A 15,145-nucleotide genomic window follows, 5' to 3' on the forward strand; every position below is an offset into this window, starting at 1 on the left:
AGTGTTAAAATACAAAAGGAAAGAGGCTTCGAGGTAAAATGTCACAGCGGAATAAACTCTGTCCATTTAATTGTATGGTTATAATTAGGATGAGTCAGCACAATTATCCCTTCATGCTCTGGAGGCTCCTTGTGTGAAAGCAACTTACACTCTGTACTTAAGCTGGCCTTCTGGTCCTTCATTGAGTGAAGAAGGAAACGTGGGGCCAGTTTCTGGAGACAGCTACCCAGCGATGACTGCTACTTAGCAGAGGACCTAGAATGTTACCACTCCCAGGATGGTCTTTGGACCAGGATCATCCACCTCACCTTCGGAGCTTGTCAGAAATGCAGAGTCTCAGGTCCTACCCAGAGCTACTGAATCAGAATCTGGATTGCAAAAAAGATCCCTCGGTTAGGGATCTTTTTGGTTCCCTAAAGATTGTCTGAGGATCTCTTCAAGTACACACTGGGCACTCAGACTATGCACTTGATGTATTTCCATAGAGAACATGCCTGGTTCTCTCCATGTGACGGGAGGAAATTCACATTCACCCTATAACCCTAGCTTCTTACTGCAAGGCAGGTCCATGTGCCAAGGCTCTTTGGGGTGGCAGGGGGCAGTCGGTTGTGGCGGGGGTGGGGGTGGGGAGAAAAATGCAGCTTACAGGGAAAGAAAGCACCAATCCAGAATGAAATACGAAAATCACCAAATGTCGTTAATACAAATGCCATGACCAAGCTAGAAGAACGTCGTACTGGGCATTAAAGCACACCCCTACTCCATAAAGCAAACAAACTGCCACACAGATGGTTTGACATCCAGAGAGACTCAGGATTGTCGAGCATTCCTTTCCTCTTCCCCTATTTCTCATGCTGCTGCTTTAGGTATCCAACCCGTGATTTCAACAGATCCTGTCATTCAACACGGACACCCAGATGAATTCTTAAATAATTATAGTAGTAGTAGTAGTAGCACCTCATTTGGTCATACATAGGGTGAAATGGAGAAAGAAAGTGGGTCTTAAGAGAAAATAGATTTTAGAATAACACACACACATATATACAAGATAGCGTCAAAGACCCACAAGGCCAAGGCAGCTCTGTCCACCATCTGCAGTAGTTTTTACCTGTGTAAATGAATCTTCCCGGTGTCCCTTTGCAGAACTGTTTGGATTTGTAGGACAATGTGACCTCTACAACACCAGGGATGTGCCGAGGAGGAGTTTGCACCCGGATGGCATGAGGAGTAATCAACTACAGGGGGAGACATTTGGGAAAAAAAAAACATTGTCACTGCATTATGTAAAGGACTCATTTCATATGTTTCTTATCAGCTCTCAATAAACATAGCCTTCAAACACATAATTAACCTGTCAGTGTTTAAATATAATCATGATGGAACCTGTATAAAAGACACTGACGACAATATTTACAAGTGCTCTGAGCACAGCCATAACAACTTTATCTGAGTTTTCCTACACGGCAGGCACTCTGCTTCCTGGTTTGAAAAGTGAACCTGGCCTAATGAAATGATTTATCTACTACAGGATATCCTTTGGAAAATCTCTGTTTGAAGCAGACACCCAAATCAGAGCTGAGCTCTGCCACTCCTCTCCAGAAGCTGGTGGGCCTGGTGTTTGAAGTGAGCCCTTAAACATGTGCAAAACACAGAGGTAGGAAATCAGTGGGCCAAGGTGCTCTGATTAGCTGCAGAGCACATGTAGGAAATGCCCCTGAAGACCATTTGGTGCATTAACTACCAGAGGCACAATCAAAGAGCTTTAAAGGGGAAACCCAAGAATGTGCCTCCCTGAAATAGCTGAGGGATCTAGCAGAACTACGGACTGTCCATAAAAGGGAAATGGAAAGTTGGGGAGGGGGCTGGAGGATGATCAGTGGTCCATTAAGCAATGCTACGTGCACAATGAGAAAGGTCATTTCTGAACCCTGTTGGCGGCCAGAGTACACTGCAAAGCAGAATTTATTTTTTAGTACTCGTATCTTTGTTTATAGAACTAAAATGTTATTAACGGCCATAAAACTGGCATTATCTGGTTCTTTGAAAACCCCAGCCCTGGTATTTGACTGGCTGACCTCTGATGGTGCTGGACTCTGCGTGCTTTCTCTGTGGTGTGTGCAACAGCCCATTCGTTCCTCCTTTCAGACGCATTTAGATCAGTGCTGCAGTACTGAGTCTGTATGCAATGGGTGATCACTTGAGTTTGTACTAACTCGTGTTTGTGCTTTTCTTATAACTTAGACAGGGCTTTTGTTTCAATGTGCGAATTCAAATGTTTTGCCCAGAGAATCACAGGTGACAACATGAGAATCCAGGTGACACCCACAAATGCCAGCCCCTGCGTCCTGCCTGGGTAAACTGCCCTAGTACAAAGTCCTGGCAGAAAGAATGTAAGAAAGTTGCTACTGTTAAAATCCACAAGTAATTTCTTTCAAATGCTCTTTCTTGAAACACAAAGGTCATCTGCATAAAAAACATTTTAACTTAGTAATTAGAAATGCCTATCCTCTTCCATAGAATGTGTGGACCCTTAGTTTATTTGCTGGAAATACACAGAAGATACTTCAGTAATACCGTGCTTATGTGGAACCCCTGGAGACTGAGCTCTCCATGGCTAAGTTTTTCAGACGGCTAAGGGTTTATCCATAAAAGCACAAAAAATATTTAAGATTTTGACCTTTTCATACTGAAATTCTTCCAAAATGCATTGTATGTTTTCTAAAGTAAGCAAAGTATATAGAATTTAATTTAGCCTTGATAAATCAAGATTTTCATTTGGAACACCCCTTCTTATATATTGTATCAAAGCTCTATTTATCTTAGATCTATATATCTTCTATAATACAGAAAAGCCCTAAGTGACCACTGAGGTATGAGGGGCTATTTTCCCCTGCACTAAATGGCCCTGGATACCTATGAGTTTTAAATTATTTCTATTTTATTCATTTTTTTGTCTTTTTTCCTCCTGGTGTCCTTTGCACCTTCTATACTGCTTTTCTAGTCTTTAAGTATTGAAATCAGGAAATCAAGTTTACTATTGTATAGAGAATAGGAGAAGAAAAGAGGCTCTGAAGAGCCGTAAAAGATGATCTTCCAAAATCAAGTGCATGTTTAATCTCAACTGATCAGACAGTGTTTTTGCAATGTTGGGATTAACACTTGTTGAGTACCTAGGTTATCTACTACATTGTCGAGGATTTTACTTGCAAACACTAATTTGGTCAGAACGATCGTAAGTATTTTTATCCCTGTTTTTCAGATGTGAAAACAGAATCATAAATTGTTAAACTGTTCGCACAAATCACCCTCGTTAGAGCAAACAAGAGCAAAAAAGTGACCCCAATGCAGTTCAAAAAATGACAGGAACAAATTCTTCCTATCTAATCATTAAAAAGAAATTGTTTATATTCATACCTTTAAACTTTTTAAAGGTAGTATCAAACTCAAAATTTTCAGATCCAAAGACTGTGTGTATGTGTTAATCTACATGCTATATCCATTTTTCACTTACCGCCTGGTCCTTGGCTATGTTTTTGATGGTGGAAGTTGCCATATAGTTATATTCCAAATAAGTGGTACGCTTCTATCTTAAGAGTTATTTGGACTGTAGAGTAACATTAATTCACGATAATATTTAGGAGAACTTTCAGCCAGTTACAAAATACTTCACCTGCCCTCCCTTTTCTCAGGGGAAGTATATTTTATAAGATGGAAAGATATCAGCAGACAATTGAGACATCTTTTTAAGCACAAGTACTTATTGCCTATGAGTTGATACACTAAGAAACAAAATTCATGGGCCTTACAAATTGATTAGATATGACTGCAAAGAAACTACTAAGAGAGTGGGGTGTTGGCATAAAGTACTAGGCTCAGGAAATTGAAACAAATTTTCATTTACAATTTTATTTTCAGTTTTAATCAATCACTCTAACTAAAGCAGAGATTCATTCTTGAAATAACTATCCTTCGCAAATGAGGTAGAATATGAATCATCATTAGAGAGTGAATTTGTTGATGTTTTCCTTGCTGTGGATGTTAGTCTGGGAACAGGCTCTAGCACTGACACATGATACTGATGGCTTACAGAAGGAAAAACTTGTATCTAACTTCTGTCAGTTGAAAGCAGAGGCTTAATTACTAATCACTCAAAGAATTACAGTATTTATTACAGGAAGGAATGCTAGTAATCATTTAAAACTAACACTCTCATTTCATTAGTGAAGGACACAAAAGTCCAGAAAAGTCTAGTGGCTTCAAAAATTGACCCAACATCTTAGGGAAAAGATAGGGTCTAGATTTGGAAGTCTAGAACTCAAGACCCACCTCCAACCCCCTCCCCCCATCTCAGGATAAATTTCCCACATTGTTCCAACCTGGCTGAACTAAGGCAGCCCCTCTAAGTTACAGAAGGAGGAAAGGCTCTAGTAAGTCTAAATTTTCTGAACTTCCATCATTGGAATACCACTTTCTTAGTTTTGCCATATCTATAAGCCACCTATACAATTATGTACTTAAAAGTTTTTAATTGGTTAACTTTTTGTTTAAAATAACTTATTTTAAAAGGAAGCTATATTACTATCACAACTGGTATCCCTGACAAAATAAGAAGGAACTGTGGGTGGTAATCTTAAGGTTAATATGATGTTAAATCCTAGCTAGATAATGTTGACAACCTGCGTGGGTTTATTGAAAAGGGAGTTGAACTAGTGCTGGACGTTACAGACTTGTTTGCCCCAAATGAGACTTTGTCCCTTAACATAAATCAGAAGGATTAAAAGAAATAAAAGGAAAATCACTTTCTCATGATGTGATTCTGTTCTACTTAATGTCTGTGTCGAATCCAAAATGGTCTCCTGTATAACCAGGGGGCACGTACCCCACACTTTGGGAAAGTCTATTCTAAGTGATTAGAGAACAGATTCACTCTTTTGACTTAACTTCCTTAAATCACAAACCAAACGAGCTAAAAATAGATATTCTTCTGAAACCCTGTAGCGTCTGACACTACTTTCTTCCTTTTTGGAAGTCTACACTTTCTTCACTTCTGTGACGCTAATTATGAGACCTAAGACTTGCAGAGCATCTGATGGTTTATCAAAGCACTTTCACATTCACTCTTTTAAAACCCATCCTTATGGGATATGTATTCCAGATGAGAAAAGTTGAGGGTCAAGCAAGTTAACTAACATTATTTGAAACAGTAGAAGAAAACCCATCTCTTATGCCTGTAAAGCGTTTTCCAGGGCTCCTCTCATATTCATTGGTTCCTGTTCTCTTCATGTGCCAACTATTTCTTTCTGCCAACTTGTTAACTGTAGAAATTTCACAAGTCTTGTTCTAGATCTCTTTCTTTTTCACTTGCCTGACATTTCTTGAATTCACTCATTGGCTCAATCACCTTGCCTAAACTGACTTCCAATTCTACACCTGTAGCTTTGATCTCTTTGGCCAAGCACCACATTTTTACGAACAACAGAGTAACAGAATCTCTCTGAACATGTCTTATTTCCACCTCAATCTCAACAAGACCCAAGATAAATTTATCATCTTCCTACCTATAAGTGTATTTCTTGCTCCTGTGTTCCCTCTCTCAGCTAAGGGAACACTCTCCTTTGAATCACCCAAAACAGAAAACTTAGGATCATCTTACTTTTTTTCTCCCTTCAACTTTTCTTTTAGTCATGTTGATTTTACCCTCCACTGAATTCCACTGGCCCCTTGCCTGCCTTCTTTATCCTGTTCAGGTTGCCACCATTTCTTACTCAGATGACTGCAATATTATAACTGCCTTCTAAATGGTCTCTCTCTACTTCTACCTTCTCCACCAGAATTATCTTCTTCAAATCAACCTCACCACATCATGCCCTGGCTCAAAACCTCACCTGCCCCCTTTGTGTATGGTATATAGTCCAGACTCCTTGGCATGGTAGTCAGGTGCTCTAAGGCCTGACAGCTGATCACCCTTGCTAGTCACCCTCCCCACTCTGCCCTTCCACACTCTGAAGGCCACGTGGATACATGAAAACACCACGGCCTTGCCTAACATCTTTGCTTTGTTCATGCCATTTCTTGCCTGAACTTTCCCCTATGATATTCCTCTTGTTCTTTAAGACCCTCACCAGATGCTCTCTCTTCCAATACGTTTTACCTGATCCACAGTTACCTGCACCTTTGTAAGAATTTATATAATTATGGAATGTATACTATAGAACTTAGCATCCTATCTTACTTTGTGCCATAAAGATTTTCTTACACATCTTTCTCCCATTAGATGGTCCCTAAGATCAGCTACAGGGTCTAATTCATATCTGTATCCTCTAAAGTATTAAACTGAATGCCTTACATACAGGATATTTCCAAAATATTTCTGAAATAAATACTTGTGTAAATTAGACCAGAATTCTACTAGATGTTTGATTGCATTAAGCAAGCAATCCTTATCCATAAGAACCCACTGTTCTTAACCTGATAATATTTAACCCTCATTCCCTAAGTTGCTCTTAAAATTAATTATCCAACTGGCCCAGCACTCGGGTCCCTGCATGAGGCTACTGCTCAGATATCATCTAAGTGGTAAAAAAGAAGATGTCTAAAGGTCTGGGACTCATTCCAGCGAGAAAGGATAAGGCGAAACAAAGAAAAAAATGGTTAAGCAATACTAAAAAGTGGGCCACAAAAGATCAATGCTCCAACAGCAGTGTTTATTTCTAGACTGATGACATTAGATGTGATACATCTTCTGTCTCTCCTGATTCTTCCTCGTGTGCGTGTGTGTGTGTGTGTGTGTACTTCTGTGTTTATTTGTGTGTGTGAGAGAGTATGCATGTGCTTGCACAGGGAATAATAATCATATAAATAAATCTGGAATAAATAAATTCATACATTTACAGGGATTACTTTTATTATGAGAAAAATATTACTAAAATCAGAAGTAGAATACTATCAGTTTTGTGCAATATGTATTGCATGTGATTATATAAGAATTAGATATATATGTGCATGGAAGAAAGACCAAAAGGAAAATCATCAAAGTGTCAAGAGAAGTTACCACTAGATGGTAAAGTTACGGGTAATTATATTTTCCTCTGCTTACCTCCCTGAATTTTCAGGCTTCTCAGCAATCAGAATGCATTAATATTATAATCAGAAGCAATCATTTTTAAGTGTGGTATCGCAATGAAAGAAACACACATGGTCTCTGCAAGGCCCCAGAAGAGGCTGCCAGCACACCAAGGACCTGCCGGCAACAGCAATTTTGCTCCCTCCGAGTTGCCTGTGTGAGCATTTTCTCTTCTCCAGTCTCAGAGCACAAGAGCAGAAGAGTCCTGAGTGGTCGGCCAGGCGAGGCACACTTGCTGTGGCCTCTGGGTACAAAGTGAAGCTGCTGTGACCGTGAGAGACAGGATGCAGACATGGGGGGCGGTGGGTGAGGCCTGTCCTTGGCAGAAGTGGGAAACAGGAAAGAGGAACGACTCCCTCTATGGGTGCACAGAGAATCATGAAAGATGCATAGGGTTGGAAGCAAAACCCCAAAGAGTCAGTCTGCAAAGCCTGGGAGTCCAGAAGAGTGGCACGGGAGAGGATAATTCTCCAAGTGGTTTTTATAAAAGTCTCTAGCAGGATCAAAAGTGTGACCCACGTGGTGGGTGAATGAGAGTACCTAGTATTTTAAAATATTAATGGAGACATGTTGGAGAATTCTGGGGGAAAAGGACAAGTCTTGGGAATCACCTTCTTCTCTGAGAGCCAGGAGCTCTTACTATCTGTATCCCTGTAGCTCACACTAAATGGATAGTGGTGATGACCTTGATGGTGACTTCAGCAGCAGTGACTTTTCATTGTCTTCTTACTCTGGGCCACGTACTGTGAGAAACTCCTTCAGTGATTTCTGTCCTATTGTATTAGGGACAGGCAGAGGTAGTAGCTGGTTCACAGATGTGAAAAATGAATTTCAGGAAAGTTAAGAAAAATGACCAGGGAACCGATAAGAAGCATCAAGTCTGCCTGACTGATGACCACCATTATACAACCACAGCTGTCCCTCCCTACTACTGTTTATTGTTTTTCCATAATTCCTGGCACTTGTACTTTTCATCCTACCTCCACTGTTAACAGGGTGGATGGAATGGGTCCTCAGTCTCTCCTGCATTCAAAAATGTTCTGGGAACACAGCAGGTCCTCAAAATAACCTTTCTCACTGGTGAGAGGCTGGCTGAGAATTATGTCCCAGCAAAACAAAAGAGCAATTCCAAGATAAGCCTTTATGCACGTTTTCCAACCAATGGAACTATATGAAATAAATGCAATTTGAAGTTGCATGCCACAAAGCCAAAAAAATAACTGGGATTACTAGAAAGCGCACCAGTGATTTTTCATTACCACCCTTAGGACTTAATATTTTAGCCTCAATCACTTTCAACACTAAAAAGTAAAAACAAAACAAAAAACTCCAAAACAAGCAAAGACGTAAAGAGAAGGGGTAAAAGGAAGGAAACGTTAAAGTTTCTTCTCTGGAAAAAAAATGAACAGTTATGACTAGAAAAAGGCTAAAGTGGGCACTGGTACAGTGGTTTTTAGGTATTACGCCTCCAAGAGTCTAGGTTCTAAGGTACACTGGCCCATTCACCCAGTGTCACCCTCTGTGCCTCACCTTACCATCTTATCCTGCACCAGCTCCTGCTCTGTGGGAGTACAGACAATAATGTTAAATATGCTTTGTGTTTGGCTAGGGCTTCTCTAGGGACCCTAAAGCACTTTCCAGATTAATTTTTTAATTTATGTATTAATAATTCTCACAGCATTCTCCCTCCTCCTCAATTAGGGTAATAATATCCATCTCTTTTGAGATAGGCAGGGGGTGCTGAGTGATGGACATAAAACAGACACTTAAATAAGGAAACTATAACATAAAAGCATAATTAAAGCTTCAAAACCAAATCGACTAAGGAGCTTTAAAGAGACACCACAGTGATGGTGACCACACAAGAAAACTCATTTTCCTTCCACTCTGGGGCGTTCATCTTTCTGTAGTTCAACATGGTGTTTAAAAAATATTATTTTCTGGAGTTCTTAAAGAAAGTTGAAATATGATCAGTGTATATTCTTGGGCACTGTGCTGGCTGTACCTACATATTTTAGCTCTATTCCCCTGAAGTGGATACAACATAAATCAGGGGATGCTAGCTCTTCTCTCTCAGTGTATTCTGGTTTGTCCCCGAAGCAGGGTTCTCTGGGTTTCGTAACCCAGAGTTTTTTCATTCCCAAGAATTGCCTGTCTCAAAGGCAGTATATGATTTCTCAGGGAACGTGAGAGAAAGCGCGTGGAAGCATTTACTGTTTCACAAACATTCTGGTTTCCTTTTGTCCTTTCAAGAAAATAACAAAACCAATGTTTAGCAAAATATGTTGGGTCACATGAATTCCCAAAGATAAACTTGATGTATCAATGTCAGAGGAGACTTTTGAAACTAAAGTCTCAGGAATTGAGTTAAAAGGGGATTTAAAATCTACATTTTAACAGTCAGTAGTATCTCCTAACATCTGAAATGTCTCTCACATAGGTATTGACATAGACACAGATACACAGAAGAGAGATATAGATCTATTTTCCTATTGATTGCCTGCATCCCCCAACTAGAATATAAGCCCCATGAGGATACGAACTTGGTCTTTCTTGTTTTCACTACTCTGTTTCCAGTTTTAAGAGTGCCTGGGACCTAGCAGACATTCAATAAATACTTATTGAACACTGAATGAGTAAATACCGTGACATCATTAACCACCACTAATAAATAGGATAAAGATTCAATAACGTTCCTTATGAATCTACCAAAAAGATATCAATACCACCCCATTCAAAAAATCTTTTTACTAAAGAAAATAAATTATTTTAACTTTGCCCCCACAGACTTCCTGGTAGCCTCATTAAACATTCACAAAAATATACTACTCAATTCTTCTGACCGAGAAACTAGCCAGGTCCCTAAATCAATGCAGTTAATTGTACAAAACAAAACAGCAATAAGATCATCTTTCAAAATAACAGACTGGGGAGAAAAAGGCTAAAATAAATACATTATGCTTCAACTACCTTTGGTTTTGTGGGTTGATTGATTTATTTATTTTTCGGTAATTTATTTTTTAAATAAACTTTCTCCAGCTCTCTTCCCAGGATGTAAATCTTGTGCCAGCTGGGCACCATTAAAGACTGGATCCCATCCTGACCATCTGGGAGCTGGAAAAGCACTGGTGAGTTCCTGAGGTCCAGAGTATTCCAGACGGAGAGGACTGGACACCAGTAACGCCAGCCCCTGTGGTTTGAAACTGCACAATGGGCTCTTTCTCAAGGCTTGTTTTTCTACATTCAGTCAAGAAGGAATATCATTCCCTAGTTGGGCCTGGCTTAGGGTCCTGGGTTGCTGCTTTGTTTGTTTGAAAATTAAAATATAAAAGAAAAAGGAAGGCCAGATACATTTTTGGAAGGGGCTGCATGTCATCAAAGCTGGTGGTTTGCAGGGCAGAATCTTTGCCTGCAAAGATTAGGAATTAGGAAGAAAAACGTAAGAACCAAAAGGTGGACTAGCAGGGAATGAATTCACCTCTCACCAGAAAGTCTTTTAGGTTCTTTCAGAGCTCTAAGAAAAGGATATCAAAGCTGTAAGACGCTAAACAGTGACTCATTCTCACATTCTTTAGTGGTAGAGTTCCTATTTGCATCCTATCTACAGTGAGCCTTGCGCATGTACTCAGTAATTCCTGATCTAACACATCCCTCCAGGAAGTGAGTTCTGCGGAAAACTGAAGCCAACCCCCTTTAAATACCGTGCCACCACAACTGTTTCACTGAAGTCTTTCGAGGATGCATTACACACATCATGCTGTTTCAGACAGAAGATATTGAATATAATTGCCATCTCTTTCTTGACTACTCAGGGCCACTGTCATTATGAACAGCCATTAACATGCTGCGCAGTAATGTAGTTCTCCGTCTGCTTTTTAGGTTTTCCTTTCCTTCCCTTGACATTAAGCTGTCACTTCTGCTGTCACTGAGCCTGCTTCTAACAACCCGCCTCCAGTTTGCTCCTTCTAATTTGCTATGACCTGGGAAAACAGATAACATAGTTGGTTTAAAATTACTGTTCTGGTGACCTCAAAGTCTGCTATTTTATATATTTACTTTTTTTTTTTTTTTTGGCTCACTTCTGGTTTCATGCTGAATGTTGCAGCGTTGCGGTGACTAGAACACTCTTCTCTGGATAAATGAGCTTTCACTACCTTCTTTTTAGATGGTTAAAAAAAAGATGGCTCTGGAGTCGGAAGGATTTTGGTTCAAGCCCAGGCTTTGCAAATTACCAGCTGTGGGACCTTTGGAAAGTCACTCAACCTCTCTGGCCTTCAATTTCATTGTCTGGGAAGGGGGAAGGGCTAGTTATCTAACTAGTGGTATTAAAGGATTTATTGACTTAATGCCTATAATGAGTTTAGGAGAAGGCCTCACTGGTATCAATCACTTAAAAAGTATTAGTTTTATTACTACTTAATCCTCACCATAACCAACAGATTTACACTAAGGTATTTATGTGCATCCTTACTGCACAACAAATATATCTAATTATAAAGTACCTAATTATACATGCATTAACAAAAACTAAACTGCAATCTATCTGGTACTGACACTATGAAGCAGCACTGAATATAACAGTTGCTAAAAAGTAGCACTTTTTTGATTGAATGAATGAATGAAAGGAGAAGCAGTGTCATTCAACACTATTTTGTATAAATTAATGCCTCTGAAGTGTAAGGCTCTGTGCTAGACTCTGTAGACTAAGCTGAATTCAGCATGGATCCTGCCTTCAAGGGAAACGGCAGCCCCTTACGTCACAATAATCAAAGATAGAAAGTGATAAGAACATAAGATGGTACAGATAAGGCCATTAGGAATTGAGAAAGAGAAAATATTCAATCTCTAGAGCTGTGAGGGAAGATTTCACAGACAAAAATGATTTTTTTCTGGATCGGAAAGGGCGGAAGGATTGGGGCACAGAAAGGAGGGAAAAGCATTGTGGAAGGAGGAATGGCATAAACAAGACAAGAGTGCAGAGGTGAAAAAATCACTGCAGGCATAAAGAGCTGCATCTTTATCCAATCACTCATTGTGACTGGAGCAGAAGTTAAGATGAATGGTGGGTAAGGAGGTTGAAAAGAAAGGTCAGAGGCTTACGGGGCTGTGCTTGAATCCCAAACTACGGAGTTACGGCTTTAGGAAAGAGGAAGGCAGTAAGGTTGCATAAGGAGAAAGGCTTTAGGTCAGATCATCAGGGAGCCATCCCAGCAATCAGCTATGAGCACATGGATGAAATGAGCACAATACTATATAAATATTGACTTTCTTCATTAAAGTCACATGACTGCAGCCAGCTGCAAATTCTGTCTTTGATTCACGTTAAAATTAGAAACACATCACACTTCTGTGGTTTATCCATTTTCAAGTTATAGGCACATATGTGTACCTCCCGAATGCACTGTAAATAAATAGCTGAAAATGTCAACCTAAAGGTGCTTTTAACTAACCCATAATTATCAACATAGAGGATAGACTTAAAGGGCCTTAGTCATTTAAAATAACAACATAGACTAGAGGATTTTAAAGCATAAGGTGAGCATGGTTGTAACTACGTAACTATATTAAAAAGGCCATTAGGGCTTCCCTGGTGGCGCAGTGGTTGAGAGTCTGCCTGCCGATGCAGGGGACACGGGTTCGTGCCCTGGTCCGGGAAGATCCCACATGCCGTGGAGCGGCTGGGCCCGTGAGCCATGGCCGCTGAGCCTGTGCGTCCGGAGCCTGTGCTCCGCAACGGCAGAGGCCACAACAGTGAGAGGCCCGCGTACCAAAAAAAAAAAAAAAAAAAAAAAAAAAAACCTAGGGAAATGTCATGAAAAATCCTGGTACAAGAGAAAGCTGAATGGGGAGTGAGGTTGGTGTCTGGAGAACTGGGCTAAAACGCCAGCACTAACTAGCTAAGGCATTCTCAGGACAAGTCACTGCACCGGCGGGCACTGGAACCTCTTTTTCCTCACTTTCAAAATAAAACAGCTGCAGTTAATGACTGGAAATGCTCCTCAAAGCACTCAAAATTTTGTGACTCTACATGTGGTTCAGTAAAAATCAAGGCCGGATATAAGGCCTGGGAAACTCACAGTGGGAGCATGTATGAGTTGTAGTCATTCATTTTTTTATGTCACAGAGGAGCAAATACTATTTTTTTTTTAATTTACAGTCCTTCCTCTGAGCTATGTGCACACATGAGAATAGAAAGTAGATATGGAAAGGAAGAAGGGAAGAAATCAATAACTGCATTTGAAACCTTATTTTCCGACTTCTGGATTCAAGCAGCAAAATTGCTTCTCAGCCCCACAAACTGCCATTTACCTGACTATGGTCACCCATAGGTTTCCCAAAGAGTGGCTTCTTTTGCCTTCTGCCTGTCTCTGGGAATGCAGTTGAAGAAAACATTCATCTGGATGAAAAAGACAGTGTATGGCTCCTGGATGAGGCTAACTGGTTCATACAGTAATGTAACTCTGGCTTCTCCCATTTGAGCTAAGTGGTCCTGGCAATCTTTAAATATAGCTGTCCTACAAAATCACATGGCATCTAATGTCAAGTGTGCACGGACTAAAACCAGATGCAAAATATGAGAGAAATTCTGTTCAGAGCCTTGCAGTATTAAACAATAACGGCTCCAAACATTGCTGGTCTAATCTGAATAATACTCTGCAAATATTTCAGATTTTCCTACATCTACCCCAGCCCAATCACTTCATAATTGGGTTTCATGACTTTACTTCATTAACATGAAATCTAAATATACTTCAGCCATTATCAGTATACCTTCCTGTAAAGTGATCCCTGAAAAAAAAGGTTCTGTGGTCACAAAGTTTGGAACATGCTGCATACTATGTCTTAGATAGTCAAAGCGCATATAAGTAGTACCTCGAAAGCTCTAGGACAGGACCAGTGGAATTTGTTTGACTCAACATTTCCCAAATTTACTGGGAAAAACCTCCCACCCCTATCTGCCATGGGGTGCCTATTAAAATCCCCAAGAACTGGTATATTCCATAGAACAATCTGGAAGATGAATTAGAGCAACATTGTGGTATAAGTCTCAGGTGTAGATCAGATACCAGAATCTGAAGTGTAGAGAGTGAAAATATGGACTGAAGAGATATCAATAGGGAGATCCAGTTTGGGGACTGATTAAATCATTTTGATGAAGTTCAAAATAAACATGATATTGTATACTGCAAGTGTGTTCTAAAAGTGAAGAACAATAGTGGAAGAAGTTACTTCCCGCCCATCCTCACTCCCACCCTTCTTACTGCTGGGGGGTTTTCAAGGGAGTGAATTCTAGATAAAAGGAAGGACTAGACTTGTACCTGGTTTCCAAGAGGATTTGGTCTAAGACCCTCATTTTCAGATGTTGAGATGGAGGTCCAGTGACCAACAATGACTAAAATATAGGTGCTCTGACTGGACAATGGAAGAACTATAATTACTATCTGGCTCCTAGCCCACTGCTACCCCGTGAAATCTAAATCCTTTCTTGGATGGTTGTCTTCCATTCCCACCACCCTCTGCTCCCTGCCAATCCCACCACTGGACATTTTTTACAGGCAGCTTAAACACCATAAGCTGTATAAATTCTCTCAGATATTTCAGTGACTAATTAAAAGGATTGTGAGAGCCTAAAATGTCCAGCACAGAGATCCACCTGGACATAATAGAAACCTGATTGGTTATTCGAACAGTCTACCTCTGACTACACTACTCTCTCTGCCTTCTAGAACCTTGACTGGAATTTTAAACCACAAATTTAACTCTAGATTTCATAAATATATTATGTAACTCTTTAATTTGCTACATGAGAGCAAGCTGTCTTTCTAAATAATATACCAGATCCCACAAAGCCTAACTTTAATCACGGATAGTACCTACCCCAGTGCTCCACACCAGCTGGTAAGCCAACCAGTACTCACTGTTTAGAAATTAGAGGAATTCAGAAGGAGATATTAAAATAACAATTGGCTCTACAAACCAGTTGCAGGAGCCCCTCGCCCCTCCAAATCACAGGTTGGTAGA

General features: G+C 40.1%; 1 protein-coding gene across 4 annotated transcripts in view; it reads right to left on the minus strand.

Annotated features, from left to right (window-relative positions):
- EBF1 (EBF transcription factor 1) overlaps positions 1-15,145 on the minus strand; it is a 393,734-nt gene that overhangs the window by 76,799 nt on the left and 301,790 nt on the right. For all 4 annotated transcript variants that reach the window (XM_081233788.1, XM_081233787.1, XM_081233786.1 and 1 more), the window contains exon 10: positions 1,109-1,235. In XM_081233788.1, the coding sequence (XP_081089914.1) occupies positions 1,109-1,235 (127 nt within the window). The remainder of the gene's footprint in view (positions 1-1,108; positions 1,236-15,145) is intronic.

The sequence above is a fragment of the Mesoplodon bidens genome, assembly GCF_964165515.1.
Source record: "Mesoplodon bidens genome assembly, chromosome: 4".
Classification (NCBI taxonomy): domain Eukaryota; kingdom Metazoa; phylum Chordata; class Mammalia; order Artiodactyla; family Ziphiidae; genus Mesoplodon; species Mesoplodon bidens.